Source organism: Saccostrea echinata, unplaced genomic scaffold (genome assembly GCF_033153115.1).
Source record: "Saccostrea echinata isolate AGI-Se365-2 ecotype Australia unplaced genomic scaffold, CSIRO_AGI_Sech_v1 ptg000005l, whole genome shotgun sequence".
In the NCBI taxonomy this organism is placed as follows: Eukaryota; Metazoa; Mollusca; class Bivalvia; order Ostreida; family Ostreidae; genus Saccostrea; species Saccostrea echinata.
The window spans coordinates 9,812,116-9,822,015 of record NW_026889754.1 but is presented as its reverse complement, the minus strand read 5'-3'; the positions used below and the strand labels follow the sequence as shown (position 1 = coordinate 9,822,015).

Sequence of the window (9,900 nt, the reverse complement as noted above, 5' to 3'; positions counted from 1 at the left end):
ACTTGCATGGATGATGCATCAAGGGATGAACACTCTCAAACTTGCTTCAGATGCTGGATTTGACTTACATTTTCTGGATGAGTGACTAGTTTTATGTTTTTAGATAAGTCCACTCCCAAGTAACCTCAATCCCTATAAGACCAAAATTGCATAAATGTTGCATCTAGGGATTGTTGCATATAGGGATGCACACTACTAGATTATTAGTTTAGTGTGGAACTTTGCCTTACTTAAAGACAACATTCGTTGAGGTTAGCTCTGTAATCTCTGATTACCTATGTTTTCTATATACGTTGATTAGCCATTGTGGCCCCACCCTACTCCCGGGGACCATAATTTGAAAACTTGGAATCTACACTACCTCAGGAAGCTTTCACATAAGTTTCAGCTATACTGGCCCAGTGGATCTTGAGAAGAAGATTTTTTAATGACCCCACCCTATTTTTGTCTTTTCTTGGAAGGGGCTTGGCCCTGCATATTAAGAATTTTAACTCCCCTTCTCCCAAGGATACTTTGTAGCAACTTTAGTTAAAATTGAATCGGTGGTTCTTGAGAAGTTGAAAATGTGAAAAGTTTAGAAACGGACGGACTCCATGTGATCAGAAAAGCTCACTCGAGCTTTAAGCTCAGGTGAGCTAATTGTGTTCCAGTCTTTATCCAAATTACTCAGTATAAGCTTAGTTACACCATCTGAATGATCTAATACATCGTCGGAAACCCACGGTCGGTCTCGCTTCTCTTACCTCCCGTGGGACACAAGGCCGAAAATTTCGCTAGACTCATTGATATGCGTAACCTAATGCGACCTTTCGAGGGCCAATGAAAATCGACGTTATCAAATTAGGCATACAGTAATGGCGGCGCCCATGAGAATAATGTCATGTTGCTGTTTGATAGTGTTTGTAAACTATGGCAGCCTCGGGGCACGTAAAAGAATGCTCTTTTTGCTTATGTGTTATAAAGGACAGGGGATATGGAGCATTAAGCTCTAAAACATCAATTGAACAGTATAATTATGCATTTACAAGGTTAAATTTTTTCCCGACCAGCAATTCATATGCGTGTAATCTATGCACCAATAAATTAAATAGAATATCCAAGATCGAGTAAAGTGTGCGAGCAAAGGTGGAGCAGTTGAAAACTGAGAGGGAAAAGTTGTTAGGTATGTGATATTTGGATTCAGACAAATTTGGAAACATTTTGACCTACTTCTCATGAAGAGGTGTCTATAACAGTGTATAAATATTTATCAAAGAATGAGGGCTTGAATTCGATATCAGTTCTGTGTATTGAATATTCTATTTACTAATAACTATTGTTAAACAAAAAAGTTCTGCCAGCTATTTAAAAATCTAGAAATTGTTGCCTTGTTTATAAAAGCATTGCATACATAAATTTACACAGGGATTTATAATTTGTTTTAAGATGTTCTAAGACAACATCAACAGACAAGTGGGCATGTTAAGCCCAGTACACCCAGGGTAAGTGCAGTGAAGAGGTCCCTAGATAAGACACCAACACCAAAAGGAAAAAGTAAAAAAGCTCTCTTTAAAACACCTGACAAACTACTTCTGCACCAGAACCCAAATCATAGTCTCCAGTCAAAGTTACCATGCAAGGAGGATAAATCAACACAAACACATGTGTCAGAAAATTTTGATGTAAAGGTAATTTTTGATAAATTTTTCAATGGGCTAGGGTCATGCAGCCTTTGCCTTTTACTGTCCAATATCTGGTCACTACTTTAAATTCATAAATGACTATCCCATATTTTCTTGATTAAGAAGAAGGGCAAATGAAATTAAACTACTCACTTTGACACTTTCAATCTTTATGTTACTAATATTGAAGATATGAAAATCTACATTATTGCAAGAGTTCTAACTGTTACATGTATATGTGAACTATACATCATTTCATGTCATCTGTGATGATGCTTTTGTTTCATAGAATATGTACATATATACAAAATACATAAACTTTTCAGTGTTCCATTGTAGATTGTCACCAAGATTGCTGGAGCTGATGTAAGTAGAGTAGTAAGAGATGAAAATTCTAAGGCAGCCTTAAAATCACTGTTTAACAGAAGATCACCTCATGCTGTCCTGAAGAATTTATGCAAAGATACCAGCTATATGGATGCATTATTTCAGTTGTGTGTAAAAAAGATGAAAAAAGAAATTGACTGTGTAGTTAACAAAAAAAGTGCCCTATTAAAATGCAAAAAGAGTGAAAGTATGATGAATCTTGACTGGTCTTTTGTGGAATCAAAACTCAAGGAAGGGATTCCTTATCTGTTTACCATTATGAGCAGCTTGATAGATGTAAAAAAGAAGCAGAACCTTCCAGTGCTAATAATGTCAATAGGTGTACTTCTTTATGGCAGATCAAGATCAGTAAATCAGTTACAGTACATCCTTGGTCTAACACTAGACAAGTGTGGAGTGTCAAAGGAGGTATTTAAAATTAGTTTTAAAAATTATTAAAATTGGATTGAAATTTTAAAAAAAAAGTCACATTAATCCTGATGTAGTCAAATATCTATTAAAAAAGGTGTGAATCAAAAATAATACTGTTCATTGGTTTTAGGGTTTGAAAATTCTTCATGACCTTGGAATTTCTGTGGCAAGCAGCACTGTCAACAAAGAAAAGAAACAGCTGATCAAAGAGCAGGAGAAGAAGGTGTCAGCAACAATGACAAGGTATTTACATTCTTATTACCCTTCACCTGAAAATCCAGGACTCTTAGATGTTAAACATGGCATAGAAATCATAGGGGACAATTTAGATGTCACAATTACTCCTGCTAAGATGACAATGATGTCTCAGAGAAAGAGCTTGCATTGGTTTCTGACAATGGTGAAAGAGAAGAGGATCATGTCAGATGATAAACACCCTAGATCAACAGAAGAGAATGGAGAAACCAGGGATATTTTGAAGTTACCAACCAGTGCATGGTTACCATCTTCAGGTGACCTGCACACATTGATTGAAAATATGAAATTTCATATTATTAAAGTCCTTATTACCTATGTCGATTTTCTGAAACCCTTACAAAAGTGTGTGCCAGGTTGTTTTATGGACAAAACTCGACAGAAATCAGTCATTCTGAATTGTGACTTAGTAGAAGCTAGTGAAAATTCATCAGAGGGAATGATAACAATTTTGCAAAATGTGAATAAACTGGTTTTCCAAGCTGTTGAAAAAGATCAGAAAATAATGGACAGGGTTGTTTTTGGTGGAGATGTTCTCACCAATGAGCGAGCATTTACAGCTCAAGAAGCCATGCAAAATGCAAAATCAGATTATGATATGCTTGGGGGGCTTGTTCACAGGCCAGAAGGTTTTCACAGGGAGATGAACTTCTTATTGGTAACACACCCTGTTCAGGAATGTTTTAGTTCCAGTTGTTTTTGCTTTTATGAATTAGAGTAAGTATTTTGCAGAGATAATATAGTACTTATAATTTTACTTACACATGAAGTGCCATACATATTTTCATCTTTAACTTTGCAATGACAATTAGGTGGAAATATTGTGAAACTCTGCAGACTTGCTCATGTTCTTTGCATCCAGATTATCAATTTGGCTTTAAAATTTTAGTAGGTCATAAACTGCATTTTCCATTTTTTCAGCATGAATTTCATTACTATCATTCATTTATCACTTGTTGCCCTCTAATTATTGGTATATATTATCAGTTCCTTAAATTATCTTAGTACATCATGTACATGTAGATAGTATACATAGGTTTCAGAAACTGGGAGTCGTAGCCCATCATAGGCCATTCCAATGTTTTTTTGTTTAGCATGATTTGATTTTATTGCTTTATAGTTCTAGTTTTTACTAACAACTAATCCTTTTGTACATGGTACAAGTTGCATATTTATTGATAAATTACATGTAATTACTTAATCTGCATAATTATGTAGATTTCAGACAATTCTGAATTTTTTTGATTAAGTTTTAATTTTATACCCTTAAAAGATGTCTTAAGTCTAAATCTATTCCATTTCTTCAGTTTTCACAATAATATTTTTTCAGGGAATATTTCAACTATTCTACACTGAGAGCAGTGCATCAGACCAGGGTTCCCTATACAAACTGAGGAATGCTATCAACCGTCGGTCAGTGACTGGGTCAAAGGAAGATACAAATAACTTCAGGTAAGTTGAACTATCCAAGTCAAGTATTTTGCAATATGAATTTGAAAATAACAACAGATAAAAAAGAATGTTAATAATGTGTGCCTTGTTATATTTTCCTTTAGATCCCATCATCAATTCATCCAGGATGTGACAGATTCCTACATTGTGTCAACATTTTTGGACATCATGGACATGGAGGAAGTTACATCACAACCCTCACATGCTCCTGTTTTTTCATTAATGAACAATGACAACAAAATGGAATGGATTACCAATGTTGCCACAGATGTTCTTAATGCACTTGGCTTAAATTCCTGGAAAAGTTTCTTAGACATAAGGTTAAAATCCCTTTTCTTGTATGAACCAAATGTTGTATTTTTATGAGTGCTATACCTTGGATAGATGCAATTATAAGCTCACCCAAGCAAAAAGATCATGATCAAATAGAGTCAAGTTTTCACCAGTCTTTAATATTTTTGCCATAAGTCTCCATTTTTCATACTTATGAATCTAAAATTATTAGTACTAAAAAAATTATTTATTTTGATATTTTAGATCACACTTGGAAGATCTAAGTACTGATGATGTACAGATAGATGCCATGAAACAAGACCTTTCTTTCTCTTGTGCAATGTGTGGGAAAACATATATTAGGAAGTGTTGGCTTAAGAAACATCTACTGAAAAAGCACAACTGGATCTTTCATGAAATTACAGTTATCAGATCCTGATCAACCACTTACATCCTTTCTAAGGATGTCCCTTCTCTACCGTGATACCTGTGATGCATACAAAATGGGTGACGGGGACCGTATCATGCGTAATGCCAAGTTTGAGTGGTTGTATGCCTCTGCTTTAAGTCACTCAAAGTATAAGATCTGGTTGTGGAGAATGCTCACATATGTTAATTCTATTCTTCCACCTGACCAGGCATTTGAGTATATGTGGAATATGACTGTAAATCTGAAGGGCGGCATTTACAACAATATCCTTAATGACAACTGTGTAGAACTGCAAGTGTGCAACATCAAGAGAGAACTCAACACACAAGGAGCAAATAAATCCTTTCAATCAGCAAAAACAATTTGCATGACTACACAAGTCATTGACAGCATTAAAGATCAGCTTTTGAGGACTACCAAAATAGTGAAGTCGTCAAGACACAGGCCGGATGTTGATAAAACAGTTGATATCATTACTATGGTTAAATCTTTGAGAAGCAAAGGACCAGTGTCAGATCTTTGCTGGGAGAGTTTCTCCAAATTTAAAGATCCGATTCACCAAATTGACATTCTTAAATTACATGAATGGATACATGAACAAAAGAACATTGCTGACTTGTACATGTAAACTTATTAGGGCCAAGCATGAAATGGGAATTACAATGTCCATCTGTTTATCTAACTCTGTCAGTTTTGTTGTGACATAGTAACTCAGTGTGTTTTATTTTCTAAAAACAAAATCAGATTCAAGTTCAAGCATTTATTGTAAAAATGGCAGTAGTATAGCTTGATCAGTACACCATTATATATGTAATGGTACAGGAGGTAGATGTTATAAAGATGACAATTTACCATGTTGAACATATACATGTATGTATAAACCTCGTATATAAAACAAATAAAATATGTACAAGCTTTAAAGGAGTACAAACTGATTCATAAATTTGAAGTATAAACAAAAACTTGTTTCAGTGCTTTCAATTAAGGGTTTAAATTAAACTTCATCCTTCCTCTCTCATAAAAAAGTTTGTTTATAATACTAATGATTTTTGAAAATAAATATTTTTTTTTTAGGTCACCCGAGTCACTCAGGTGACATATTGCTATCTGTTTCGTCAGTTGTGCATCGTGTGTTAACATTTGCACATTTTCAGCTTCTTCTCTGAAACCGCTTAACCAATTTCAACCAGTTTTGGCATATGGCATCTATGGGTGAAGGAAACAAAAAATGTGAATTTCATGGTCCTTGCCCCCCTGGGGCCTGAGGGGTGGGGCCAAAACCACTAAAATTAGTGTTGGCATGATTGTAATAAGCAATGAGCCCTCTATCAAAATTGTGAAATTCATGGCCCCAGGGTCAGGGGTTCTGGTGCTAGGACGGGGCTCTGTTGAATATATAGTGAAAATGTATTAATTCTTAATAAATCTTCTCCTCTGTTCCTGGGTATAATCCCAGTGATCTAATTACATTGTTATGATGAGCAATGGTGCTTCATCAAGAATTTTGAATTTCAAGGCCCCTGGGTCAGGGGTTCTGGTGTTAGGCGGGGTTCTAATGATTATATAGTGAAAATGCATTAATTCTTTGAAAATCTTCTCCTCTGCTCCTGGGTATTATGCTGATGATCTAAGTACATAGTTATAATGAGGAATGGTGCCTCTTCCCAAGTTTCTGTATCCCAGTGAAAATGTGTCTTATCACAGATTTAAATGAACCCTAACATATTTTTAAAAAATAGGTCTATCACAAAGGCTGACAATATATATTGGCAAAATTATACAAGAATACTGACTGATTTATGAAATGCAGCAATGTATTCGTCCATATTTTTTAAGGATACTTTGAATTACATGTATTACATCTTAATGCTTACTCCCAATCTGAATCTGTAAACAAGTCATGATCATCCTGGCTACTTTAATCTGAAGAAAAAGCTGGAAATTGAGTTTTATAATAAGGATGTTGTGCTAAACTACATTTTTCACAATCTTTCACATGACACTTCTTATCACATATATCACAACACATATGCATGTCCCTATCCATAGCAGGTTTACTCTTATAGGAAGACAATATATTCTCATGGCGACAATGGTTTCATTTTTAACATATAATTTCATGTCATCATCTATACATTTAATATCACGTTTTGTGTAAATCAATAAAGACATTGCTGAGCCACCGTCTCTACCTGCTCTGCCATACTGCTGAACAAAAGTATCCATATCTCGGGGGCAACCATAATTAATTGTATATTTCACTCCTTTGAAATTCACACCCATACCAGCTGCACTGGTAGCAATAAGAATTCTAATTTTGCCATTTTCTTTAGACATATCCTCTTTTACTAATTGTTTAACATCATCTGTGGTTTTTGAATGATACATTTCGATATGGTCAATCAATTTAACATTTTCTTTAAACATAATTCTAAACATAGTGTACAATTTACTACATGTTCTGATAGCAGGGCAAAAAATCAGATTCCTATCACAGAGCTCCCTTTTCTCTTTCAACATCAGAATTAGAAAGAAGAATGTATTCTCTAGTGGAGTGTTGTATTTAACACACTGTAAAAATAATTTAATATTGTTCCTGTCTGGGTTCTCTATAATTTCTAAACAGTCTGTCATACAAAATTTTCTCTGTAAGGCTTTCCTGGCAGCTGAATTTGCTGTGGCAGTCATCAAAATTACAGGACATTCCACAAGGCTTCGCAGTTCCCCTAATCGACCATACCAACGTCTGAAAGGGTCTTCCTCGCTCGCAGACTCTCCCCTAAAAAATGAGATGAATAATTTAAACCCTGTTTGAATTGCTCAAATTTTGATGGATTGTAACAATGCATCATTTTTTCCCTTCATAAATAAACTTACCAATGTAACACTGTGTGGGCTTCATCTACAGCTATTAATCTAATGGTTGAATTGTTTGTCACCCAATCTCTCCACTTTCCATTTAGCACACTTTTAGGTGAGGTGAAAATGAATTGCATTTCATTTCTAAATATGGAATCGTCGTTTTCACCACCTATATCATGAAGGAATAGTTAAATTAACAATATACTAATACATGTACCTGGGAAAATGTTTGTTTTGACATAATTTTTTATAAATAAAAATGTCAGAAAAAAAATCAACATTTACATGTTTCCTGTCGTATAAAAACCAGTATTGAGTGCTACGACGCACACAGATACAGAAACATGAATGTTTAATAGAGGGGTTCTGAATCATCACATAACATAGCAGAGGGGAAAAGTGAGTGAGATCGACATGGCCAATGCCCATGCATGTCAATACAATTACATTATAGAACAGAACATTTATTTTATAAATTTAGAGCCCATAACAGACAAGTATGAAATTATTACAATAATAAGGAAAAGATATGCCAATTGATAGTATAATAATTTGTAAATGACATTGCTCATTTCAACAATAATATTGCACTATTTCAGTGAAAAGGAATACTATATATTAAAGTGTATGGCTACATGTTATCATTTATGAATTTGCCCACAAAATTAATAGTGTCTTTGTCTTCAGTATTGAGTAACCAAAAAAGTTTTTGTTCACCATCTAACGCCGAGAAATTCGGAAATTTAATTGACTGAAAAATTTCTTTCCTTTGATGATCATATTTTTTACATGTTATCAAAAAATGAGTTTCATCATCTACACTGTATATATAGTTTATGTAGATAAATAGGTCATATAAAAGTAGGCTGCTTACCAATAAATGCTGAAAGAAATCCTAAACTATTCAATGAATTGCACTGTTCATGCATAATGGAAAGTAGAGGTGAGACGACCAAAACTGAGATCGGATTGTTGTCGTCAAAACTAGCGTTATATGCCGTGTGAAAACCCTGGTAGCAAATACTTTTCCCACCTCCGGTTTTGATAGACAGAAAAACATCTCTTTTCTTCAGCAGTGCTGCCAAAGACTCTCTTTGAAAGTCTTTTAGCTCGTTTATTTGAAAAATTTCTTTCACTTTCGCCTCGTACGTCTCCATATTGTTTGCAAAATCCTTCCCGACATACGGGTTGCAACGATGATTTTTATTGGGTAATTAAAAGCTACACATCGCAATACGGTATCGTATTGCGACCAATGAAAATGCGGTATTGAGACACACCTCCAAGCGAAATTTTCGGCCTTGTGTCCCACGGGAGGTAAGAGAAGCGAGACCGACCGTGGGTTTCCGACGATGGATCTAATAATAGTCCACCCTTTTGACAAGTGTGTGTGAAGGCTCCACAGTTTTTACTTTAAAGGTTATAAGCGAGATTAAAGTTTCTGGCATAAATATTGGTGTAAAAGCGGCAGACCGGGAACAATTATTTGATCATGTAAAAATAAAAAGTTTTAAAAGGTTTTTAAAAAACATTCATTGCATGTGTTTTTCATTGGTTATAGGGAATATCAGTTTGGTCAAAAAATATACACCAGTGAGTGATGAATATCTAAAGAATATGATAAAGAATATTACTGGAGAGAACCAACAGATCGGTCCAAATGCGGTGAGAGCTAGACTGGCAAGTCAAGGTATCATAATTCAAAGAAGACGGATAAGGGAAGTTTTGAATGAAATAGATCCTGCTGGAGCCATTGTGCGTAGTATGAGAACACCGATAATTAGAAGAACATATTCAGTAGCCGGGCCAAATTCTTTGTGGCATTTTGATGGAAACCATAGACTGCTCAGGTAAAATAACTAATAAAGAATGAAAATTCCATTTCATTTCATGTCAGTGTTTAACTTGATAGAATGCTTTATATATGAAATTTAATTTCTTTATATCCATTTACATGTACTAGGATAGGGCATAAAATATTAATGATTTGTAATTGTTATTTTTTTATGTTAGTTAAATCTTGTTAGAGAAATAGTGTTTTCAACAACAATACTGGAATCTCGCGTTTTTTTTTCTTAGATTATTTCATCTCTCTTTCATCAAGATTCCTGTCTTTTTCTAAGTTTCGGGTGGAACATTGTAATTCATGGCTGTATAAATGCATGGCTA

General features: G+C 34.7%; 2 protein-coding genes across 2 annotated transcripts; one reads left to right on the top strand and one right to left on the bottom strand.

Moving 5' to 3' along the window:
* The first annotated feature begins 716 nt into the window (after positions 1-716).
* LOC133180041 (uncharacterized) lies at positions 717-4,136 on the top strand. Its single transcript, XM_061314652.1, has 4 exons — positions 717-1,667; positions 2,001-2,456; positions 2,590-2,702; positions 4,045-4,136. The coding sequence occupies exons 2-4, from the start codon at positions 2,136-2,138 to the stop codon at positions 4,106-4,108; spliced, it is 498 nt and encodes a 165-aa protein (XP_061170636.1). The 5' UTR covers positions 717-1,667; positions 2,001-2,135; the 3' UTR covers positions 4,109-4,136.
* Positions 4,137-6,472: 2,336 nt separating this feature from the next.
* Positions 6,473-8,888, bottom strand: LOC133179870 (ATP-dependent DNA helicase RecQ-like). Its single transcript, XM_061314563.1, has 3 exons — positions 8,765-8,888; positions 7,747-7,900; positions 6,473-7,648 (listed from the first exon to the last, which is right to left on the bottom strand). Exons 1-3 carry the CDS (start codon positions 8,886-8,888, stop codon positions 6,862-6,864), a joined length of 1,065 nt encoding a protein of 354 aa, XP_061170547.1. The 3' UTR covers positions 6,473-6,861.
* Positions 8,889-9,900: the final 1,012 nt, after the last annotated feature.

Coding starts and splice junctions, on each gene's coding strand:
- LOC133180041 (XM_061314652.1), top strand. CDS start 2,136: ATGGATGCATTATTTCAGTTGTGTGTAAAAAAGATGAAAAAAGAAATT. Junction 2,457..2,589: donor AGTGTGGAGTGTCAAAGGAG/GTATTTAAAATT, acceptor CATTGGTTTTAG/GGTTTGAAAATTCTTCATGA. Junction 2,703..4,044: donor GTGTCAGCAACAATGACAAG/GTATTTACATTC, acceptor ATATTTTTTCAG/GGAATATTTCAACTATTCTA.
- LOC133179870 (XM_061314563.1), bottom strand. CDS start 8,888: ATGGAGACGTACGAGGCGAAAGTGAAAGAAATTTTTCAAATAAACGAG. Junction 7,901..8,764: donor TCTGTCTATCAAAACCGGAG/GTGGGAAAAGTA, acceptor TTCATGATATAG/GTGGTGAAAACGACGATTCC. Junction 7,649..7,746: donor GCCCACACAGTGTTACATTG/GTAAGTTTATTT, acceptor CTCATTTTTTAG/GGGAGAGTCTGCGAGCGAGG.